At 38.3% G+C, this 25,478-nt stretch overlaps 1 protein-coding gene across 30 annotated transcripts; it reads right to left on the bottom strand.

Annotated features, from left to right (window-relative positions):
- Nucleotides 1–3,036: 3,036 nt before the first annotated feature.
- On the bottom strand, nucleotides 3,037–24,779 carry znf740a (zinc finger protein 740a). 30 transcript variants are annotated; one of them, XM_078248292.1, is made up of 22 exons: nucleotides 24,469–24,778; nucleotides 21,968–22,170; nucleotides 21,129–21,291; nucleotides 20,758–20,961; nucleotides 19,655–19,801; nucleotides 18,875–18,995; nucleotides 18,543–18,626; nucleotides 16,271–16,384; nucleotides 13,910–13,993; nucleotides 13,328–13,411; nucleotides 12,723–12,806; nucleotides 12,296–12,379; nucleotides 11,458–11,541; nucleotides 9,434–9,517; nucleotides 8,990–9,073; nucleotides 8,518–8,601; nucleotides 7,997–8,080; nucleotides 7,153–7,236; nucleotides 6,630–6,713; nucleotides 4,787–4,870; nucleotides 4,252–4,370; nucleotides 3,037–4,062 (listed from the first exon to the last, which is right to left on the bottom strand). In XM_078248292.1, exons 3-22 carry the CDS (start codon nucleotides 21,171–21,173, stop codon nucleotides 3,889–3,891), a joined length of 2,016 nt encoding a protein of 671 aa, XP_078104418.1. In that variant the 5' UTR covers nucleotides 21,174–21,291; nucleotides 21,968–22,170; nucleotides 24,469–24,778; the 3' UTR covers nucleotides 3,037–3,888. The 30 variants fall into 30 exon arrangements, with proteins under 30 accessions (XP_078104418.1, XP_078104419.1, XP_078104417.1 ...); XM_078248293.1 differs by lacking the exon at nucleotides 21,968–22,170 and having other exon boundaries at nucleotides 20,779–20,961; nucleotides 24,469–24,779; XM_078248291.1 differs by lacking the exon at nucleotides 21,968–22,170.
- Nucleotides 24,780–25,478: the final 699 nt, after the last annotated feature.

Genomic DNA, 25,478 nt, shown 5'->3' with positions numbered 1-25,478 from the left:
TCATCACCAAATATGATGATACGGTTGCCCTGCTCTGGTGAATGGCAATGCAGTCGTGGGTCAGCAGTGTGTACACAAATGATACTTAATTTGTTTGTTGGTGGTTATCTTATTAAATACAAATGATCCTAATATGTGAGCAAACTAAGACGCAAGGCACCTCAAACTTGTAAAACTCAAATAACCAATTCACATGCTGGCTTATGGGGCTCCGTAGGCTCTGGGTTATTTTCCCTTTTAGGTAATCCAGCCTTGGTATCTTCTTACAATCACCGAGCATCACGGCTTGTCCTATCATCCTCTATGGATGGGGCCCATTCATCCATCCTTACCCCTCTCTGAGTTGCAGGAGTCCAAAAATATCCTAATGTGAAAGGAAATTATACTTTTCATCCATCAAATGGGTAATCATGGGAATTCTGGGTAAGGACTGATGTGTAAAGTCAAAGTGAAAGGGATGTGTTTGTACTACTTAAAACAAATCAGAATATGAGCCTAGCTGGTTGCATGATTACTCAATGTAAAACATAATTTCACACAAACAAATCTTAAACGTTCGGGCTGTCTCTACGTTTTTACTTAACTCAAAATGAAGTCCACACAGCCAGTAAGCATACAAAAGTCCTTTACAAATTATTTTATTTCAGCATAATAGTAAGAAGCCTCTCCTCTGATTTTCATATAGTTGAAACTAATTGGATCACAAGGGTACATATTAGTTAGCCCATTTTACAATAATCATTGTAACATTTTTTTTTTTAGGAAGTTATTCTTATGCACTCATTTTCCTACACAAAATAATCAATATCAAGATCCTATCTTAACTGAGGACCATAACTCTGCATGCAAGACTAATAAAGAAAACAACTAATCTGTGATAGCTACTGTTATGCGGTTGTTCATCTAATACCATTATCAATATAATTTACTACAAATACCAGGGACTTCGTATAAGAAAGAAAACATTTTCTTGTGGTACTACTGCCTCTAAATTACTGAACATACTGGGCTCTCAACTGTACTGATCCAAATTGTTCTGTCCACCTTCTGTGTCAAGTTGAGGAGAAATAGGCTTGGTCTAAAACCTAAAATCTAGCACAGTCTGAAGGAAAAAATATCCATCTGTCTTTTTTTTTCTTTTTTTTTTTTCCTTTCACTCCAGTGTTTACAATTTCATCAGAATAAAAAAGGTCCTCGAAGCAATCAAAATGTTATGAGAAATTCTCAGACAAATAAATCCTCGGATCTGCCTGAAAAATTAAACCTCAATCTTATAAACAAATGATCTGCGACTCAAGGACTCTATTGCATTTTAACAATGAGATTGATAATACTAAAAACAATAAAAGACAAAAAAAAGTATTAACAAGTGATGTCAACTATATAATGTATTGCCCTTAAGCCATTTCAGTACGTGCTCGCACCAGCAGTATCCCTTCCACATTTGGAATAGTCTTTCCAGAGCAAATTAATGTATTTCTCAAACTTGCTGCCTTTGCTGCCACTGGATTTTACTTAATCTTATCAAAACACACAAACCGAATCCCATCTCTGTACACACTTAAACCGTCGCACAACTTTGCCTTGATATCAATGGACCTTTCCTTTCCTAATTTTCCCCAATAATACTTTTGGTAAAATATTACTGAACTCAGTAATCTGCTCCTTACTTGTATCGAACACAAACATCTGTTCATCCTAGAAATCAGACACCAGATAATGCACTCTGGGATTCCATCTCCACATTCACTAAAGCTTACCTGGACCTTATACATTAAAAAAACAAACAGGAAAATAAAATGTTCTCTCGTCCCCTGAAATCAACCATGATGGGTTTTGTTACTTGCTCTGACATCAAAGAGCAGTTGTAATGTCTAGATATGTACATGTATGTTCAGCCAAATCCTCTCACCTAGCACTTACATTTCTGGCTTCAACAGAACAGTTAGAACAATGCAATCACTAGCTCCCCAGTCACCGAAAGGATCAAGTTTGAGAAACTTTTTCAGCGGGAAGTGGTCAACCCGCTCTCTGCTGTCTGACCTTCAAAGACTTTCACACAGTACGATCAAAGTTCATCATATGTAAAAGAAATGGTTTGTTACAGTATCATTTAGTACTACAATGATTATTTGTGTATCCGCACTTACTTAAGGCTAAACCCAAGGACATGACAGACACCCATTATTACACACCAACCACATAATATTTGGATAAAAAAGGCAATTGTTAGTGTGTAGTAGAGTCAAGCAAGTGTTGATTCTGCTATGGCGTGCGACCAGCCATAGCACTGCAGTGGGAAACAATTTAGCACTAGACTTCTCACAAGGACTGTCAAACTGCCGGGGGCTTCACATACTGTGTTACACTGTAATCAGTAACAATGACCCAAAATATTCATTATCATCATGAAAAGACAACCTCTCTCGACAGGAGAACACATTAGTCTGTTTTAGCGCCAATGAAGCCATCAACATTCTGTAACCATGACAGCTTTAGGAAAAAAGAGAAAACAAAAAAACATGATGAAAGGCCGTCTCGTCTTAAATACGTCTGATCCACAATAATAAACTGTTGAGAAAAAAGGCAAATGAAAAAAAACTAAACAAAAAAAGATACACACTAAGGCCACAAGATTTTGTATACCCCTGATAATCTCACAATGAGAGTATCTGTACAAACAACATAATGGGACAAGTGGCCAACCTGTGCCATTTTAGACCAGAATCTATGGACAGAGCAAGGAGAGACGCTTTTCTGTTACGTACTGGGGATCTCTGCGTATATATACTGTATACATACACAGCTGAACTTGCAATAACTCTCGGTAAGTGTGGGAGGACGACTTGCCAAGGTTGCCATCCTGTGCCATTTCCTGAGTCATCAGCACGTCACAGAACATGAGATCCACAGGTGATACTCCTGTGACCCCAGCCTTTATGTCGTACACAGAGCCAGTCAACTGCAGGCTGACGCTCTCATCATCCACTTCTTGGAAGTCCTGGTTTACAGTTATGAAGCGCTGTCTGATATTACTTTTTAAATAAACACAAGTTACTCACGTTTCCTTATGATTTCACTGAAACGACGAAAGAATACCGTATTTGAACCCATTTCTAATGAGTTTATTTTTGGCCCATTTTGTGCACAAAAAAACCACCACCACTTAAGTCCCATAGTGAAACAATAAACATTTTCAATTATGTATACAAAGTAATCAATAAAATTGTACCTCCTAAGTTGATAAAGTCAGGGAAATCCTATAGTTTGAATTATATTTAGATCAGATACTGCTTTAATTGAAATGTCGTAATGCTTAGCACTAAGTTAGTGACAATGGCAAGCAGGATCTGGCCTCCATGAGCTGTCACAGAGTGGTTTCCTTACTTCACCTGGAAGGAAAGTTCAGTTTTATCAATTCTGACCTAAGTGAGAATCTTTTTGAGTCAAAATGGGCCACATGAGGAACAATTAGAAAGAAGCGCAAATACTTTTTTCTCACCACTTCATCCCATTTTGTTGCTAACACATCAGGATAAACAATACCCATAGCCCTTCCCGAGTACCACCAAATGCAGATATATTTGAACAATAAAAACCTTTTTTTTTTTTTTTTTTGTTTCAAAAATCAAATAGATTAAGTACAAAACAGGACCACTGGTCATCACAGAAAAGTCTCGTCTTTAAAAAAACAGGAAGGTAAAAGAAACAGTAAAAAGTCAACAAAACAAAAAACACAAATGTCCCTCTGTCGTTAGTAATCCCAAGACTAGAGCTGCAAGATCAGTCTGTGCTAGAGCGTGGCGTCACTCAGCACAGAGCTGAGAAGAAGAAACCCTGTGGCTCGTCCCGTCTCGGCGGTGTTGTGGATGTACGGAAGGTGGAATGTCAAACCGCCAGTCGGCCTGGAGGGGGGTGCAGGGGACTCCAGGTTTGGGGCGCGGGTGGGGGTTCTTGGGGGTATGGGCGTGGTTCGCAGCATGGCTGGTTCTCTACTTTGGCTACGCCGCGACCCTGACACAACCGTCGATGCCGCAATAGCCGGTCTGTCCGTGAAAAGTTCTTTAAAAGCACACAAATTGGACATTAGTTAGTAATTTTAAGTAATTAGTGATTCAAGCAAGTGTGTGTGGGTCCTCATATTGCACATTTAACACTTCCAAATGTGACACAAAGAATGAATTAAAACAAAACAGGAATACCATAAGTATAACATTTGGATAACTTTGCTTTGTTAACATTTGTGCATACCTGCTGGCACCGTTCACACTGGTAAGGCTTCTCCCCACTATGGACACGCTTGTGTCTCTCAAGGTGGTAGCGCTGGATAAACCTCATATCACACATGTCACAAGCAAATGGCTTCTCTCCTGAAAGAGCACACAAATACACAGTCAATGAATCGATTTTAGCGTCTCGTACAAACAAACTGTTTTCACGTACTAATCTGTATTTGCAAACTCTATTTCCAACACTTACAAAAAGTTAGGGGGGAAAATTGCCCTATCAGTAAATTTCAACAGTGTGGTTTCAGCACCTGAAAATTGGATATTCTAAAAAGGCCTTGTCATCAACTCATTATGTGTAGATCAGAGTGGAATTTTGTGTTTTCATGGCCCAGATCTACGCAACATAGTGGCCCCAAAAACTGGGGCAAGTATTTTGAGGCTGGTTCAACATCCCATCAAATGACTTGACAATCCAAACTCGAGTTTGTTGTGACCCCGTTCTGTTGGAAGCGCCAGAGCCTTTCTCAGTAATAAGGGTACGGTAAAGGAACGCATACCCGTATGAGTGAGGCTGTGTCTCTCCAGGTGGTTACGCTGAATAAACCTCATGTCACACATGGAACAAGCATACGGCTTCACCCCTACACACACAGAGCAATACATTAGCCCTACCACCCACAAGTGCAAGAAATACAACTTTCAAGCTCAAGCTGGCACTACCACTAAAATATTAACAGAGATAATAGCTCATTTCTTTGTATGTAATGTGCATTTCATTATTTTTTTTTAGAAAATATATGTTGTATGTATGTATGTATGTATGACATGCAACTAAGACCATTTGTTAAACTGTGAATAGAGTTAAGTCAGATTTTAACATAACGTGGAGTTAGACATGTCTGGTTTCAAAGCAAAAACACCAAAATCTTGTCACATTTATTCAATGTATGCTTTGTCTGAATAAACATCAGTAGCATCGTCCCTTGACACTGCAACGACTATTTCAGCATCCTCTCGCCTTAAAGCTATTAAGCCTTTATTTACACCACAAAAATATTAACAAATAATAAGCAGTAATTATTTTGCATTTTGAGTTTGAATTTGAACCTCTTAATACTGGATGTCACGTTTCCTAAAGCCATCATCTACTTTTAAGGGTAAACAAAGATTCATTTTTTCTCAAGACTTTTATTATGACGCAATCAAATGCTAACATAAATACAAAATGAGTAGTATTTTGGAGTTCTGTGTTAATCTGCCGAAAAACAATTGGCTAACTCTTTCAGATCGATTTCTAGGTGACACAGCAGTACAGTATGTTTTAGTAAAGTTAGGTTCCAAGAACCCATTCGGATTTAAAAGAACTGTGGATTTGTTTAGTGTTGTGCTTTTCAGTTATGCTTATTGAGTTCTGAGCTTTGAGCTATTGCATTTCTGTATCCATGACAAAAGACGGGATTTTTTTCCCTAAACTTTCAAACAAAAAGAATCATTGACAATATCAGCCCAAATGTGTTGGGATGGTGTTTTTTCCTTTCAACATATTTTCTGTTTCCTTACTTAATTTCTTGCTAAAAATTATGCTAAGAATTGCAACTAGAACTTAATACGATCCAGAATTCACAACTGGAATTGTAGTCTGAATCATTTAAAAATGTAACCCTAGATAAAAGACAACATACTCAATCCTTTGCATCCACATTATAGTTCTTGAATTGCCCTCCAGTATTACTGGTATACGTAGTACAAATTAATTAAAAAGGAGGAAACAAAACAAGCTTTTAGGAATGAACTGAATCTTAACCTAACACACTGTGTAAAAATCAAACACGTGGGCCCATTTACACCTGGCATTAACATGTGATCTTGTCTCAATTGTCCCCGAATTGTGATCAGATCTCAATATGCAAATTAGTTAGGCGGGCTGGTCAGTAGACTTACTAGCTTTTACTACTATTTGTAGCTTTTGCCTGGTTTGCTTAAGCTAGCAGAAAGACGGCGAGTAAAGTGACCTTTTTAACTTGCTAGGTGGATTTCTTTCTCAAGAATGTTGTCATGGTGTACAGATAGCATTTATGCCTGCGCCTAATGCATTAACATGCGGTTTTTCTTACAAAGATAATGAATCTAGCTCAACCGAGTTTTTAACACAAGAGATTTACCCTATCCGCCAGCAATTCTGGAGGGCAATGTGCAATTTTTAAGTATAGGTAATGTAAGATAAAGACTAAATACTAGTAATTGAAATGTCCTACTAACATCAACTAACCTGAGCACCTACATACCAAACATATGTTCTGACTATTTGTGTAACCACACAAAGGTAACCCTCATATTAGCACTATAAAGAGTAACTGGAGATCTATATAATGTGAGAGGGGCAGGTGCACGGACCCATACCCGTATGAGTGAGGCTGTGTCTCGCCAGGTGGTAGCGCTGAACAAACCTCATGTCACACATGGTGCAAGCAAAAGGTTTCACACCTAAATGCAGAGCATCAATATATTATTTTCACACAATCTATCAATCAGTGCTGTATTTTAAACATCCATTTACAATTGATGGGTTGTTAACCACTTTTCACTTGCTATGTGAAATTTTCCTTAAAAGAATGCATGTTGAGTTTTAGTTTTTTCTCCAAATCCAATAACAAATACATCAAACTGTCAATCAAATTTCAAATCCACAACTAAACACATCACATGAGCTGATGATGTCACAGTCCTCTATTTATTGACATGTGGAGACTTGCTTTAAATGTTGCATTTACACACATAATGCAAGATAGACTTGATCAAGACAAATGTACAACTAGTTACTTTTACAGAATAATAATGGTAATTGCCTGAGACAGCTGACCCTCTAACGTAATGTAGTTACAGTCTGATCTCAGTGACATGGGTAAGGTGGGCGGACGCATACCCATATGAGTGAGGCTGTGTCTCGCCAGGTGGTAGCGCTGAAAAAACCTCTTGTCACACATGGTGCAAGCATAAGGTTTCACACCTAAATGCAAAGTAGCAATATTACATTACCTCAAATTCCATTATTTACGAATAAATACCTAAGCTATTGGTTATTAACCACACATTTGCCAATTCATGCAACAACAAAAATATGTCTGTTTCCTTCAAGTAACACTTATAGTTTCCAACAAACAATAGGGCAACAATACAACTAACCATTTTAGCTAGATCAGCAATTAAAATGATTTTTATTCTGCCAATTGTATTCTGAAGAATTACAATTACAGTCCGTGAGCACTGCAAGAAATGCTTTTACCTTTGTGTGCCTCATGTTAACAGTTTTTTTTATTAAAGTAGGATGTAAATCATGCTAACGATTAACAGAGTATTTTGTTTTATCTGTGTCTTTAAAAGCACATTTCAATGTGAAAACATAACACCAGCATACATTTTAAGCAATTGAGCATTTCACCACTAGTGATTGTCTATTACTGAAGAGCTGATGAAGTAAGATCATTTTCTGAAAAAAACTGTGGTAAGCAAAAAGGCAAACAGTTTTAAAAGCACAGGATGGGGCCAAATGTGTCAGTATTGCTGGCTTTTACAGCCTTTCTAGGTCATTTTCCTTAAAAATAGTACTAAATGTTCTAGAGGGCATCAATTATTGTCATTCTAAGTTTTACACACAGCTACTAAAATGAGACATCTGTGTTGAAACTGTTAACGCTGCTATTAGCACAATAAAGATTATGTAATAATGGCCTACAAAATGTGAGAGGGGCAGGTGCACTGACGCATACCCGTATGAGTGAGGCTGTGTCTCGCCAGGTGGTAACGCTGAACAAACCTCATGTCACACATGGTGCAAGCAAAAGGTTTCACACCTAAACGCAGAGCATTATGGTATTATTTTCAGACTTTGTATTTTTTTGTGTTCACAAGCCATCAATAAGCAATATACTTGAAATATCTATTCAGAATTGATGGCTTGTTAACCACTGTTTTTTCAATCGTTTTGAAATGTCCTTTTTAAGATATTAAATCTGGCTTTTGCTCCAAATCCAATAAAGAATATATCAAACTGTATGAACCAATTCTCAAATCCACAACTTAACACATCACATGAGCTGATGATGTTGCAGTCCTATATTTCTTTACACATTAAGAGTTGCTTTAAATGTTGTATAACACATAATGTAAGGTAGGCTTGATAAAGAAATTGTTTAAAAGAGTACTGATAACTACCTTAGATGGCTGACTCTGTATCTAACATAATTACAGCCTAATCTCAGTGACATGGGTAAGGTGGGCGGACGCATACCCATATGAGTGAGGCTGTGTCTCGCCAGGTGGTAGCGCTGAAAAAACCTCTTGTCACACATGGTGCAAGCATAAGGTTTCACACCTAAATGCAAAGTAGCAATATTATATTACTTTGCCTCACTTTTCATTTTTTAAATCCAGGAATTAATATATACACTATTGGTTATTAACCACACAATTGCCAATTCATGCAAAAACACAAATATTTTCTTCAAAATGCTTTTATCCATTTCATAGTTTTGTAGTTACTAACACACATTCAAAAATAACCTAACTAATGATTTGCAGTTTTCCTGCTTAACTGATAATGTCCAACATCAACAGACTAGGAAACCTCGTTAAAACTTCATACTCAATATTGACATTTCCCTTAAATGTAACAGGCGTATGTCTGAAGTGAGGTAACAAAATTGAATGTCCACACTGATTTCTAACAGTAAATGTCATAGGCACGGTGCACGGACCCATACCCGTATGAGTGAGGCTGTGTCTCGCCAGGTGGTAACGCTGAAAAAACTTCATGTCACACATGGTGCAAGCATAAGGTTTCACACCTAAACGCAGAGCATCAAGAGAATTATTTTTGTGTCTCTGCCACCAGGATAAATAATATAAATCTGTAACCCTATTTTATAAACTTCTGGACTAAATTGATATCGGTGGTTAATAACCAATGTCATTTCTCTGAAATTACTCACAAAAAAAAGGAACATTAGGCTTTAATAAGATGCTTGTTTAAAATTACAAAATACCCAGAGAGGATCTAAAATCCACTAACACAACACATGAGATGATGTCATCTGCAATTACACTTGAATAATTTGTGTATAAATACAGATATATGAGACTAGATCAAGCATACAGGTTTGAAGCATCCTAATCTTGTGACTGGATTAAGATTGGCTGACGCATACCCATATGAGTGAGGCTGTGTCTTGCCAGGTGGTAGCGCTGAAAAAACCTCTTGTCACACATGGTGCAAGCGTACGGCTTCACCCCTATACACACAAAGTACCAACTTTAGCATAAAACACTCAACTGCCAAAAATAATCGACGTTAAACTTTACTAATTGCTTGGTAAAGTTTGGTTGCACTTATCAGCGCTTTGTTTACACTGGAAATTCCAGTATGCTTCAAATATCGGCTATTCCAATTGGAAATGACATTTTTACATCCGTTTAAGTTGTAACAACTGTAACTGCTAAAGGTCTAATGTGAAAATTTTAATTTAAAAAATTGGGGGAAATTGAAGTATCCTGTGTAGAAAGCTAAATAAGAAACTTATTTTGAAACCTAAAAACCTACAAAATGACGATTAAATGTATTGAGGCGAAACCAAAGTCCCTAGTGGGCACATTCAAACTAACACAATAGCAGGTTTTTCCCACACGATGCCAATAGGTGCTTGAGTTTATATAATTTCAACAGACCGTATACAGATTTCTGGAATTGGATTGGTAACGTAAATACTTGAATTTTTGTCACGCTGATCACAGAGGTTAGACAATTTTAGGCAGTTGGTAAACAACTATGCATAACACATTAAGATTGGACATTTGTTTGCAAAGCAGGTCTTACTTTAACCAAAAGAAAAAACTGTTTTACATTAACAGAAAACTGCTCTGAAAACCATCATACAAAACTTAGCTTGTGATTTAAGCAAAAATAAACCATTAACTCTGCTCTATCTTCAAATTTAAAAACTGTACTGTAAAAGCAGACTGACAGACAACGAAACTTAAATATTCATAACAGAGGATTATATGGTATTTCCTCCCCGTCACTTTGAATGTGAAATGACATAATGATTAACCTGGGTGAGCAGTTCGCTCTAAATTTGCACATTTTGATTTTTTACAAGAAAAAAAAAATTAATAAGAATTTTAGCCTAAATATAAAGTCCCAGTTACATCAACTGAGACCCCACAGTGTTTTCCCCCCTACAGGTCTAGCCCCCTCACTAGGCCACATTACCACACACCCATTCAGAATGTGGTAGCAATTGCGATCAACTGTTCCGAAATGAATTGAGCCGTTTATACTAGGAGCTACAGCCACCAATCTGGTTGCTGCACAAATGCAGAATTGATCAGCTGTATGTTTTCCTGTAGGCGCCTGCAGCTGCTTCACGGTAGGCGCCTTCCTTGACCCAGTTTTTACAGGTCTTGCAATTTTTTTTGCATTTTAGATGATACACTTTTTTGGCACAGTTTGAACTTTCCTCGCACAGCTTTAATGTGTATTAATAATGTGAATATCACCTTTTTAGACGAGGGAATTATTATTTTTTTTAATATAAATATATTAAAATTGAATAAAGAGATCTTAATGTGCAGTGATGTCTTTAAGTCTGCAAGCCACAGACACTAGAAGTCTCGGAATTAAAGTGCCTATGAAATATTTTCAAATGCCCTTTCTTAGCCATTAGGCGTTACATGCACTTATGAGAATCTGATTGTTAAAAAGTCAATCAATATTTTAACCTGTTACGGAATGTGTCTATATTTTCACAAGACAGATCCAGCTTTTGGACCGATTGTGAAGTCCATGCTGCATCGAGTCAAAGTAGAATAAAAATGTCTGAAAAGGAATCCTCTCAGTAATGTAATTTTATTTTGGCTTGCACACATCTAGGATTTAAACACAATTCAGTTTTAAGCAAAATAGCTGAATAAAACTACAAACCAAACAGTGTTGGCATTTTTGCTTCAGGGTCATCATGTCATTTCATATACAAAGTATGGGAAGAGGTTTTGTAATGCAGGTGCTTATAAAGCTCCTTGTAGATGCTGTATGAAACATTAGCACTTGTCAATGCAGTGACAGAAAGCAATACAAACTCGAGTTTGAAGCAGCCATGTAAACATTAATGTGGGGTGCATGCATGACTAAAGTCAGAAAAAGAGACGGTCAAGATTTAAAAAAATGAGAACATACCCGTATGAGTAAGACTGTGTCTCTCCAGTTGGTAACGTTGTATAAACCTCATGTCACACATGGTACAAGCATACGGCTTCACCCCTAAACAGAGCACAGGAATGTTAGATGCATTACAACGCACTGATGAAGTTCATGAATACCAATATTTAAAAAAGGACATAATAAAATGCTTTCAGCTTCTATTGCATGCTTAATTACAGAAAAAACTCCATCAGAGACATTACACGAAAAAGAGTTTAAGAACCTGCAGACATCAAGAGCTAAGGTGCATCACCAATTAAGGAGAAACAGGCCTTACATGTTGCAGTTTGGACCAGCTTGAGTAATTTTCAGTCATCCTGCAAACAAACTGTTGATGGTGGTGAAAAAGCCATTTTACATTTCACGTTGGAGCTTTTTTAAGTTAGCCCATGTTTAAGATGCACCATTTCACTATTCCATCAGGGCAAACATTCTTGTATTTGCCTAATAAAAAAATTAGAAAACGTAGCCTCTTTCTCTTGACATTTTAGGTTGATGCTGCATTTAAAATACTTTTTAGTGTAATGTGCCTTTCATTGGATATGCAACATTGTACTCAATACACATGCAATAGTACCATTACAGTGTTAATCAGAATACAAGGTAACTGACAGAGTCACTTTTTCAGTGGACAGTTTTCCAACAAAGCCTACAAATTCTATTAAACATTTTTTAGAAGGGGAAATTAATTTATCAACAATGGCATAATTATGGTATTGTATATAGAGGGACTTATCAATAAAAAAAAAAAAAAGTGTGGGTTGTTTATATGAAAGGTTTCAAAGTGAAAGGGGAACAAATAATTCAAGCATACCAGTATGAGTGAGGCTGTGTCTTGCCAAATGGTAACGCTGGAAGAACCTCATGTCACACATGGAGCAAGCGTATGGCTTCACCCCTAAACGCATACAGTACCAAACTTTAGAAAAGTGTTCTCATGAACCATGTAAACAAAATATGTCATCTTACATACACTACTCAATGTTATGTCATTACAAGGTCTCATTTATTTTCTTGGCCAACTAGTCTCTATACATACCAGACATAAAATGTGTTATGACAATTCGAAAAGCAATTAGCAAATACAATGAGTACACCAGAAAAGAAAAGATCTACTAGTGCTTAAACTTTCATAATCAAGAATTATAATTTGCTTTCACAGGTAGGTGATGCCTACACACAAGGGCAAATATCTACAAACCCTGATACTGTCAAGTGAGAGGGATAAATTAAACCAATACCCGTATGGGTGAGAGTGTGTCTTGCCAGGTGGTATCTCTGGAAAAATCTCATATCACACATGGAGCAAGCATATGGCTTCACCCCTGCACACACAAAGCAAATATTTTGTAAAAACAACACAAGAAACTGAAAAGGACACACTCACTTAAATTAGCTATCCAGACATGTCAAAAGCAGTAGCACCAGTATGATGCATCACTAAATGCATTCGGCTTACATTTTCTAATCTGTCAACATGCGAGTCATAGGGACCTCAAAGAAAATGTGTTATTGCTTAACTCAGTGCAGTTTTTCAATGCTGACATGCATTGCAAATTCAAAAAAAGACTTGACGCAAGTCAAGGTGTAATTTACAGGCACTGCAGTTAAGTACCAATAGAGTTAACTTGGGAAAGGCGGTCCAAAAAAAAGAGCCCTAAAGGGGTAAGGCAAAAACTGAAATGCACTCCTCCAGCATGCCCCAATAGTTAAAATGGCTGGATGCTTGTTATTATAAAAACTAAACTAAAAACCAGACTAAAGTCATTCTATAAACAAAGGACAGACAAGCTTCAGTAAACTGGGTATTTGGGCTGTAATGTAGCAAAGAAGGGCGAACCCATACCCGTGTGAGTGAGGCTGTGCCTTGCCAAGTGGTAGCGTTGGAAAAATCTCATGTCACACATGGAGCAAGCGTATGGCTTCACCCCTATACAGATAAAAAGTATGTAATTATAAGCTAGAAACAGAAAAAAAATAAGTTTCAACACATTACCATCAACTCTTCCCTTAGAATGACTCTTCTATTGCTTCTACACATTATACCATCAGCCTGAGAAACAAATGCTTGTTTTGCAGTACATGGTTATGTGTATTGTGACCATGTGTGGGTCATTTCAATCAAACAAACACACTTTAAAAAATTAGGAGTAATGAAGACATTATTGCACAGAACAAAGTAGAGCATTCAGCAGGGGAAAAGCTGAAGTTGTGTACATTTAGGTGCCCAACTGTATGCATGTATTTACATCAAGAGCTAAAAATGGTAGGTTTTATATTTTACCATACATGTCTGGATACATCTTCATGTTATTGAATATTTGAAAACTGGTTATTTGAAAAACTCTGTTAACACTGCTATAAATTGAAAAGTTAAGGCACTTCTAAAACACCAATACCTAATTAGCTACGGTAAGCAGATGCATACCAGTATGAGTGAGGCTGTGTCTTGCCAGATGGTAACGTTGGAAGAATCTCATGTCACACATGGAGCAAGCGTACGGCTTCACCCCTACATACACAAAGTATCAACATATTAGCTAAGACTTTCCTTAAGGGGAAGCATCATTCACAGGCATTAAATCTCTAGGACCTGGCAGACATTACAAATTCCAATCAAGTTTCATGCCAATGGATGATTTGTTTTACTTCTAATTAGTAAAAGTGTAATCTGTTATGGGAAGAATCTATACATAATCTGGAGTACAATATAAAACAAAAGCTGCAACAGTATATAATCCAAGCAAATTTAAAACGAGACACACGAGTCAGCAGCAAGATAGCTAAGAAACGTCTAAGACGGTGCTCACACTGGCCAGCTGAAGCAGAACCGTCAGCACACTTCACCATTCACTATTACGCGTCGACATGTTTTAGCATTGTGGTAAGCATGTTTTTTGCAACTTATTGCAAGTTGAAATTGGTTTAGCATCTATATAGGCACATTAATTCAATTTATGGTGGGGTGACAGTGTTTGTTGCTTCGAAGTGTTACAAGCGTGCTTCTTTTCTAGCACTCATGAGTAGGGTTGGGCATCGAGAACCGATTCCTACTTGGAATCGTTTCAAAAATTACGATTCCATCGGAATCGTTTCTTTATTGGAATAGTTTGGAGGATTTGGTTTCAAATCCGATCATCACTTCCCAATTTAATATGCCCAAGTTTTGGTTTCCAAAGCAGCCAGGCGCTTGTTGTGTTGCAGCCTTGGAGCACAGTAAGCGGCGCTCTAATGTGGCTTTATTTTACGTTGAAAAAGCTGTAAAACTGCAAACCACCATTGACTCAAAATAAAACGTTCCTCTTATTTGTGAAAATAGGCATGTGACCCGTTTCAACTCCACCCCTCAAAGAATCGGAATCGCGAAGAACCGGAATCAAACGGAAGAATTGGAATTGGAATCAGAATCATTAAAATCCAAACGATGCCCAACCCTACTCATGAGCTGCCTCAACTTTCAAAAGCTTCCAATCTGACCTCCGCCACAAAATTTACAGCAGAAGCACCTGTATAAGCCACTGTGCTACTACACAATACAAATAATAATTTAAAAAGACAGGCAATTACAGCTAAAACACGAGTTGTGCAGCCATTAATCTGCATGTAAATTAAGTGTGGACATCAAAGGACTATTCCCATAATATACCATGGCCTAAGTTAACCAGCTACTTTAAGGAGGGCATTAACTCAAACCGTTAACACACTGCGAAATATTAACTAAAAATAATCAATAATTTATTTCCAAATTGTAACTTTCTAGTAAAGCCATGAACAACCAGATTTCCCAAACGACTGAGTAAGATAGTCTCCTGAAAAATTGTGTGCGTCTGCAAAATTACACTTTTGTCCTAAATGCGTTGTGACAAATCAGCCCCATAGCTTATACTGTGGCTATGACACCATGTCAGTTCCTTCAAACATCTCAGTTAATAGTTGACTAACTAATGTATACTACTATGTACACAGTGTATAAACCTATAGATGCATCTCTTCAGCTCTGCTAGCACAATAAGCACCAGTCCTCAGATAATAAAAAATAAGAAAAATGTAATTATTTTAATTTTGTTGAGCAGCAATGGTACAAGAGGGATAATACACTTTGAGGGGTCCACAGGAGCTATTTTAGTTCATGTCAGGTGTTCTATTCATAAAGCGCATTACAATAAATGCCAATTAAATGGCCAATTTTGGACATTATCAACAGCAAGCCATTCTGTGTGAGGGAGGTGTTGATTCAACCCTGCAGTAATGCAACTGCTGATGGACTGCAAAAAGAGTTTTTGTAAATATTTTGTCCACCCAATTCAACAAAATATGTATACCATTCTTAACAGTAGGATTTATTGCAGGGCTTTTTATATTAGATTGGATTATACTGATGCATTATACTGTATATGTATTATTATTTCTATGGGTTGCCGTTACTATTTCGCTTATAGTTCAGTGTACTATAGATATTTTTTAACTCTGAACAGATCAGGATTGCTTAATATTGGGTAAGGAATAACCTTTTATAATATGCCAAATGTAATACTACAGGACTGTTTAAACATTCTGTTGCATTTAAAAAGGTCAACAGTCAGTCCAATATATAAAAAGGTCACCGTTGGATTTTTACAAGATTTTTTTCTGATCAACTCCTAAAAGGTTGTTTTGGGCCTGCATGTTTGCATATGTTGTTTGTGAGGTTGTAGGGTTGTTCAGACTGTGTATGTTTTTGTTCTCATGCTTCTCTGACTGAGAAATATTTATCTCAATGAGACTACCCGATTAAATAAAGTTTCTTAACTTGAACTGGGTACGGTAAATGGACGCATACCCGTATGAGTGAGTCTGTGTCTCTCCAGGTGGTAACGCTGGAAAAACCTCATGTCACACATGGAACAAGCGTACGGCTTCACCCCTACACACACACACACACACACACACACAGAGCATAACATTATTAGCTATTCAGTCTATTAAATAAGCGAAAATGTGCAAAAGAAAATCAGAAAATGTATTACGTGGAAAACAGAAAGAACAGATGCAGTATTGCCACAAACAGCAACTGCTTACTCAAGCTACTGGGTCAATATTAGTTTACCATTGATGCATTTCTTTTGGTGAATACTGTGGCAGTAGTCACCGACTTTGAAAAACGATTAGGTTGGAAGTTGACTTACCCACAGTGCATACTTCTTAAACAATGAAAAACAAAGAATTGTGTGAAAAGGTGCAACGCAAATATTCACACTATGCAAATGTTTTAAACTAAAGTCCTCAATTTTCAGTTTATATAAACAATTAAGAACATAGTCCTTTGATGTCCATGCAGTTACTTTCACTAACAAAGTAATAATTACATACAGAAATTTCTAAAACTAAATAAATCTTGCATGTTTTTTGCGGCCTGTGCTTTGAGGCTTTCACACTGGGGTCCACAAGTTTGAGTCCACTTTCAAGTCCACTATCAAAAAGTCTTGTTTACAGTTTGTTGTAATCATTGTGCAATATAATTGATTTGACTGATTTTCTCAGTTGTTTCAATAATATCTTATTTAGTAGTGATGCAAGACATGCACATAGAAAAGTCACAAAAATCTGAATATCCAAACAGTAGCACAATTATTATTGCATAGTGAGAATTACTTTGGTTTTTCAACAGAGAATACCACATGTTGACAAAATTAATATGGTCTCCTTTGAGTCGCTACTACTAGGGCTTTAACGTTGAGTTTTAACTATGACATACTTTCATTTAATTTTCATTCAACATTGTTTGAATGTTTTGTTTTAAAACTAGTGGTTCTTGGATAGTAAAACAGTGGAACTGGGAATGACCGTGTTCCAGTACAAGTCGACCAAACAACGACAAACCAAGATGGACGCCTCCACGAACCCTTTTGTTGTGCTTGCTCTACCAGCAATACTAGTTCTAGCCAGGTTAACCATTGTTCGCAATATTAGTTGATAACAATGCATTACGCTGTATTTTTGCGCATACAAACACCGCAGCAACACGTCCACAGAAAGAAGTAGGACAGTACTGTGTACGACGATTTAATGAGACACAAATTAGACAGAAATGATAATAAACAGTATATTACTATAGCTGGATGCCATCTTGGATTTAATGTCTGGGTCCGCTCCTGAACTGAAAGGGACTGCACACTGGAAAGATTTTCTAAAGTCAAATCATCCCAACCAAGATGTGGCAGACTTTAAGAATAAAGCTACCACCAGTAGGCTTCAACACAAGTGCTTGTTGGTCGAACAGCGTGGGGAGTCAGACGTGATCTGTTATACTTGTGACCACAACCAGCTGTAATCTAGCACTGCCCAAAAGTGCATTGTGGAATGCTGATCTGCACAAGGTGTTTACAGAGCAGACTGGCAGGATTATTAGCCTGGGTGGAGTAGTTACTCTTTAAAGTGACTACACCATGTGAAGACCAGTGTATCAAGCTGACATGTCTGCAGGACCCAGCAGCATTTGTATGAACACCACAAATCCAACCTCCTATTTGACTCGTTAAAAACAATTTGACGACAAAACAGGTCAAGCCAAACAAAGTCAAAGCATCACAGTTGAAAAGCGGAAGAAAGTTGTTTTTTTTACAGACAAATCAAAGTTTGAATTTGCAAAAAGAGTTTATGATGGTCACAAGAGAGGCTTTCTCCCTCCACAGACACCAGAGCTCAACTGCACTTAGAATTCTGGAGAAAAGGAGGAATGTGCCTCCAACATCTCTAGGATACTCTAAAATAATATGGATTCTCAAATCCTGCAAACATTTCTACTGATGCCAGTCAAAATGTATGGTATAACGGACATCCGAAAAGGAACATTTTGAAACAACAGTTTTTAATAGTGGACTCAGGACTATTGGACCGTACTGTTATTACATTGCCTTATGTACATTTTCCCTGGTGTTGGGGGGAGGTGGGAAAGGGGTGGCTTTGTTGGAAATTACTGTCCACAGACAAAATTAACCCTGAGCATCTGTCCATTGATTCAAGTGACAGACTACAGATGTAGTCCGATTTATGTAATATGGGTACGGTTAAAGGACGCATACCCGTGTGAATGAGGCTGTGTCTCTCCAGGTGGTAACGCTGAATAAACCTCATGTCACATACGGCACAAGCATACGGCTTCTCCCCTAAACCGAAGAGCACCAATTTTAGTCAAAGTCCCCACAGATACCACCAGTTAGCTGTGAGGCAAAAGCTAGTACCAAACAAGGTTTTTAAGCAGGCCATTGCAAAACCTTACAGTTGCTGCACACTCCTAGATTCATTGCAACTCAAACTTTCAGGGCCTCTTTCAACAAATGATTCATTTAAATCAGGCATTAAAAGCTGTTTTGGCTTAACTGTAAACCCGAGTTGTTCTAAGCATGACCCCTACCTGTATGAATGAGGATGTGTCTCTTCAGGTGGTATCCACTTCTAAATGCTCCGTAACAGTGATCACAAATAAAGTTTTTCTGCACTTTGGATGATGGACCATTCTCATCTCCACCTGTGCCCTAATGAGGACAGTAAGAATAATGGTTCCACATTTCAAATGCCAGTTGAACAGTGCACTAATAATACAAACAGATACAGTGCATTTTACCACAAACACAATGGTATAGTTAAACTGTCAAACATACCCACCCACAACTGGTCAGAACTTGATGAAAACCTAAAATTCCTGTGAAATTTCAAAATATGTAAGGCCTAAGATTTATATTAACTCTAAAGACTTTGCACAAATTCCTATTTTTTCATGTAAACTTTTTAATGGCTTATGATTTCTAAAACCCGAATTATCTTTAGTATGTAAGTAAGTTTTCTTTCTTAACTACATGTGATTAACATTTGAATTGACAACCCTTCCAATGGCCTAATGCCTTCATGTTACTGCTCCCCCTGTTACGCACACAACTGCAGTTATTGTGCTCTGCTCCACTCTGCTCCCCCCCCCCTCCTTTCCTCTCTAGAGATCCTCCACCCCCTCCACATCTTCCCTGAACTCCTCCCCCCACCCAAACAAAATGTGCTCACATGAACCAACTGAGGCACACTTGAATAAAGTTAAAGGCTTTTACAAAAACGTGTGCACACAGCTAACGTTGCATTTTTTGTAATGAGGAAAAATGAAAATGGAGAGACCCTTCCCTATTTAGCCACTACAGCCACTGACCTTCCCTCCCCTTCCTTCTTGTTCTCTCACTTTGCAGGGTGTAACTGATTTCCTGTTCTTTTTTTTCTGCTGCATGTCCTCGTTGGCCCTCATCTCCTTCTCATCCAGCAGGCGGGGAGCTTGGAATTCACCTTCCTTCCGGATAAGCTACAGAGCAAGAAAAAGTCAAATTATTTCCTGATTTCAGATCTCTAACCTTTAAAAACTATAAACAGAACATCTGAACGTGACTAAAATGAAGTGATACATGTGAAGCTCTATTATGTGCATTTTATTTCCAGAGGCCAGCTGAAGAAGACAGTGTTAAATAGTGTGGGTTTGTACATTTTTAAATAATGTCTGATGGAGGAATATTCATATATTGTACTGTCTAGAGCAAGGTTATGTACATCTGAAACAAATATGAATTTTAATAAACAAGAAAACTGTTGTTTGTGGAGGCATGAAGCCAACAGGATTGTGGCGCTTCTAAAGATGTCACTATTTGCCCCTACGGGCCGGCAACATTGCATGCACAACGTATGCGGAGCGGATGCTCAAACACTACTCTTCCACTATAATCAAAGAAAATGGCAACACCGGACAGTCTTCTATTTATATTTTTTACGTGAGGTGTGAAGCCCTTTTAAACAGAAATGGATCATAAAGTTGCTATATTTCTTTTAAATTAAACTACCAATATACAGGAAATGACTTAATGACTGTCAATGAGCGTCGGCAGTTTTGTTTTGAGAGTTTCTGTTTTTATTTCTTCTTTCCCTCACCTGCGTCCTTCGATAACAGCTGAAAGTAGATTGACATTTCACAGCGCTGTGCCGGCTCCAAAGACTGAAGAAACAATCCCAAAGCTCACCGCCTCACCTGTGACTCACACAATCCTACCGTACTAGCCGTGTGTGCACTGCAGGTGTAGCCAGTTACGATACATTCAACGGCACATCCGCTCTACTAACGGTCCGCATACGTTATGCATGCAGTGTAGCCAAAGCATTAGGTATAATCTTTTTCCTTTTCACACTGAAATTTTCAATTTCATAAAGACTGTAAGTTTACACGCTTCACAATATTAAAAGCATAAAAAAGAACCCCAATTTCCACTCTACATTTCCGAAGTGGGTCCTAACCAGGGGTGGACAGCTCATTCCGGATGGGAGGATCATATGGCTCTGGGGAGCACGATCAGGTCCCTCTCTCTGCGGTGGTCCATGGCCAAGTGGAGCCATCATTTTTTTGGGCGGAGCGGCCATGGAGCTGGCCTGCATCAGGGCCATGCTGGAGAGGACAGCCTCGCAGCCAAGCAGCCCCGCCTGCAAAAGAAAAATATTGACGATTAACAGTTTACCAACTATGTCAAACATTTTTAAAGCAGTCTGCAAAAAACATTTGCCAAGCTAGTCATCAACGACAACATCCTGAGTGACACAAAACTGCAAGGAAAGTTATTTGTAACCACTTTGGTGTTCTCAAAACAAACCCATTTCATATGGTCGCGGACTGAGCTGCTGGGCAGATGTGACATTGCTGTGGTGTATGTGAGCGCAGGGACAGGGGTGGGGACAAGGTCATCCAGAGATCCGTCAGTCAGGATGGTCGGGCTGGTGGGAAGCCACACCCACCTCACTCATCTAGCATTAAAACTGAGGAAGAGGAGGATGTGGATGAAACAGACAAGCATTAAATGACAACAGCATCACTCGCTGTCTTTATCGTTACATATTCCATTTACTCCAGATGCTTATTTACCACAATGGCATTTAAACATCACAAAATATTCTTCATTTGTACAAATAACTGTCAGCAGCCCGGTTTTTGTTTGTAGAAATTGGTCAGTATACTGAAAACAGTGGTTGTGGCCAATATGTGATTAATCATACTGTATATTTACCTAGTAGCTATGTTTTCTCTTTTGGAGCTACCCTAGTTGACCATGGTAAGCAACTGATTCCACAATTATTTACCTATAACAAAGTTATACAACTGAACATCATACCTATTTAGCTGCTGTGTGACACACCTTGTGAGACAAACCTCTGAGCTGTATGAAATTATTTGTCACACAGTAATGGTTTCATGTATTCGTGCCAATGTGTTATGGTACAAGTCAGTTTGATGCACACAGCCGCAGGCAGAATACACGGTGCGTAGATTGACGCACGTAACGCAGAACCAAAGTTCACAAGCGCAAGATCCTCCCTGAAATCTTTAGCTGTGCCGTTAACAACCGGTTCAAAGGTTAGCACAACAAGCAGATTGGCGTACGAGTCAGTCACACTATGGCGAGCGCAAAGAAAATGAGGGGGCTGAAAGACCCACCTGTGGGTTCCTGGTCAGCTACAACATCAACAGAGAGATAGGTGTGTATAGATGAGGACGGTGTGTCTACATTGCTCCACAGTTGTAGGGTAGGCCATTTGATGTAGACACATCAAACATATCACTCGGATGTGCCAATCACCGGGACGAGGGAAAAAAACCAACAGGAGCCCCACTCCTTATCCCCACTGCTTTCAAGCAGCCTTTAGACGCAAGAGCACAAAGGGATAAAACAATTACTGAAGCAATTGGAATTTATATTGGCAGATAGCCAAGTTGGAATTGTAACACTCCTCCTACTGCACAAGTTTTTACAATTTTAATTAAGTTTTTTTTTACTAAAATTTGATTTATTTTGTATTTTCAATTTCATAGATGCTTTTCAAGTTTATAGCGTGACTTGTTGCCTTTTGGGACAGTGTTTTTTAAACGGAAAATAGTATACCAACGTTGCCGGTGGACAAAATGCTCTGTACCCAGCAAGAGAGTTTTGTGTGTCTGACACTTGCACCGTCTGTGATGTATCCTTGTGCATTTGGGTTTTTTCCGCTGTACTTAACTCGCCCCCAAACCAGGGTATAAACCCAAACATGACTTCTGTGTATCGTTCTGTGTACACCCCTACTGATAACATTTTGCTGTATCACTAATGTGTTTTGTGGAGCTCACCAATATTTGTAAGGGGTATCTTTGGTCCACTGTTGTAAAAACTATACATATCCCATTCTGAATACATGACCATGGAAGCAGATAAAAGCACAAGCAAACGTTGCTTTCAATAAATCAATAAGTGGAGCCAAAAAGCACATTTCTTCTTACAAATCTGGCGTCAGTTTCAGATTCAGGACCTGTTACAGATACCAAACACTAAACCATTAAAAGGCAATTATTCCACCCCCAAGCCCTACAATACATAACTATTTTATATCCCACTAGTTACCTAGCTACCACTAGTCCTAATTCAAATATCTCCACTTGTTTGCACAGCAGTAAACTGCATGCTGACAATCCAACCACAAAGCACACCTGAATGTTCTGGGTATACATGAAGTAGTATAGTAGGTTAGTTTGTACTTGTTTGTATGACATGAGGGTCAACAAGTTGAAATGTAATGACAAGTGGGGACTACACAGAAACGTAAGAAAAGGGAAGAATCTGGAGGAAATATCTCTACAGCCATGCTAGACAAGCTATAGAATAATGTATTTTTTAGTATAATAAAATATTCTTAAATCTAAGATCTTTTGGCACGTTAAAATATTAAACTTATGCATTCAAAATGATATATAAAGCCATAATAATAGAAAAGGGTTAGCTTTGAAAGAATACAGCATATGGCAAAGAGTGGTTAACAAAAAAGTAAATAATGCAAGGGGAGGAGTTATAATTAATGGGAACACATATTGGGAGTATAAGCCTAGTACCTACGTGAAATATCTATGAGAAGCGGTTGTAATTCCACATTTACTGTGGAAGGGGAATGCAAAAGCTAACATATTAAATGGGCTGTAAAATATAACCGTAACGTTGCATGCTAATGTAACGTTAAAGCGTACATTTTGGTTGGGTTTTAACAAGTATGATAAGAGGAGACCATCAGTTTAACACGTTACTCAAACAAACACTGCTCTGTCTTGTGAAGGCTATTCAATGTTAAACGCTACGTTTTGGCTCCGTTTGTTCTTTTCTCCAACGGTGGCACAAGTTAACGGGAACGCTTGTGTTCCATCATATAGCTAGATAGCTAGCTAGGTTAACGATAGGTAGGGATATAGTTAACGATACGGTGCAATTAGCTAGCTAGATAGATAGCTAACGCTGCTAAGAAAATAGACAGCTAGCTAGCGTAGCGCTAACATTGGCTAACGCTAATTAAAAGACTTCAAGGCCACGTCGTATAGTTAGCTAGATTGGCTGTTGTTGTGTTGGTTGCCAGAAAAGGAAATGCCTAGCTATAACATAATGTTGCTTTCAACATAAAATTTTTTTTTTTTTAGCACCGACTGTGCTGGCCTTCGCACTACCACCCTAACCTTACGTTAGTTTTGCTGATGTTGAACAAGCTGGCTAATATCAGCTAACGTTAGCTGCTCGCTGGCGCCCTCGCCCACTGAAATGTTAGTAACGTTAATCCAACATTTGTTTTAGCCCGCCTGGTCATCGGTTTGATACCGTAGCATATGAGTGTATCTATCGTGCATACTGGATCAATACATCTTTTCACTATGATAATACTATAAGACACAAGCTCAACTGGTTCAAGACAAGATTGAGCGATAAAGACATTCGTGATGGCCGTCGTTGCAGTGACTCCCCCTCCCGATGATTAAGCTAACGTTTGTTAGCCTGCTAGCAATGGCCAACATTGACGCTGTAATATTAGGTTAATCCTTTTGCTGCCATCTCCGAGCATGAATGTTCACAAATGAAAGAGCAGACCAATGAATGCACAGCCAAAATACACCGAGCACCGAAGAAGAAATTTGAAATATGTAACTACCTTTCAGCTTCACTCGCCCGACGTTTTCAAGACCGTCTAGTTTACAAACACAGGAAACGCCACAGGATGTAACCCTCTCTCTCCCCCACACAGCAGCAAAGCTTTCTCAAGCGAAGAGAAGAGGGTCATCTTCTTCGACCAGCTCCCAGTGAACAGAGAGCGTTGGTTTAAGTGCGGACAAAATCTGTTTGTTAATGCATTTTTATATTGCTGTGAAGATTTTACGCCTTTAAATGTTGTTGTGGGGGTAGCTGGCGTGTCTGCAGATTCAGACGACGACTGAAAAGACGCAGATAACAAGGAAGGAGTGGACACTAAAATGACAGAAAATAGGCATATGCAGACATATTGTGGTAGTTTTAGTGGTTCAATCGGCGGCCCCTTTGCCCTGGTTGTCTAAATTATTATTAATACAATGTGACTGCTATTATTGCCGTCGCTGAATCTTTTAGTCTTAGAAGCTCATTAATATTATGATAGCTCCTTCCAAACTGCCTTTAAACGGAGGGTTACGTCATCGTCAGACATAGGCCTAATATATAATATTGATAAATATCTATGGTCATAGATATAATCTCTGGTGTCAGTAGGCTATTTGTTTATTTTATGCGAGTTAGCTGCACTATGCTCTTTTTCTTTTTGTGCTTATAGGGTTGCACCTGAAACTAATCAGGTATTGGGTTAGGATTAGGCTATCTCTAATATCTAATATCTAACGCTATATCTAATTGCTTATCTACTCTATAGTCGGTTCTTCATACCCATACTAGTATGGAAACATCATGTGCTCATATCCATAACGCTTTAATAGGCTCCTTGACTGTATATTTTATGCGGCAAGTAACATTAAAGGTCCAATATATTTACTGTAATAAATCCCCAAATGACCCCATTGCGTCATTAGATATTAAGGAAACATGCTAAGTTGAAATACTGTATTTTCTGACAACAATACTAATGCCAGTATTTTCTCCTTTTGAAATTTGCGTTCCATGACGGAATTTTTGTTT

The sequence above is a fragment of the Sander vitreus genome, chromosome 4, assembly GCF_031162955.1.
Source record: "Sander vitreus isolate 19-12246 chromosome 4, sanVit1, whole genome shotgun sequence".
Lineage (NCBI taxonomy): Eukaryota > Metazoa > Chordata > Actinopteri > Perciformes > Percidae > Sander > Sander vitreus.
Note: the sequence above shows the minus strand (reverse complement) of the source record. Positions and strands in the feature narration are given on the sequence as shown.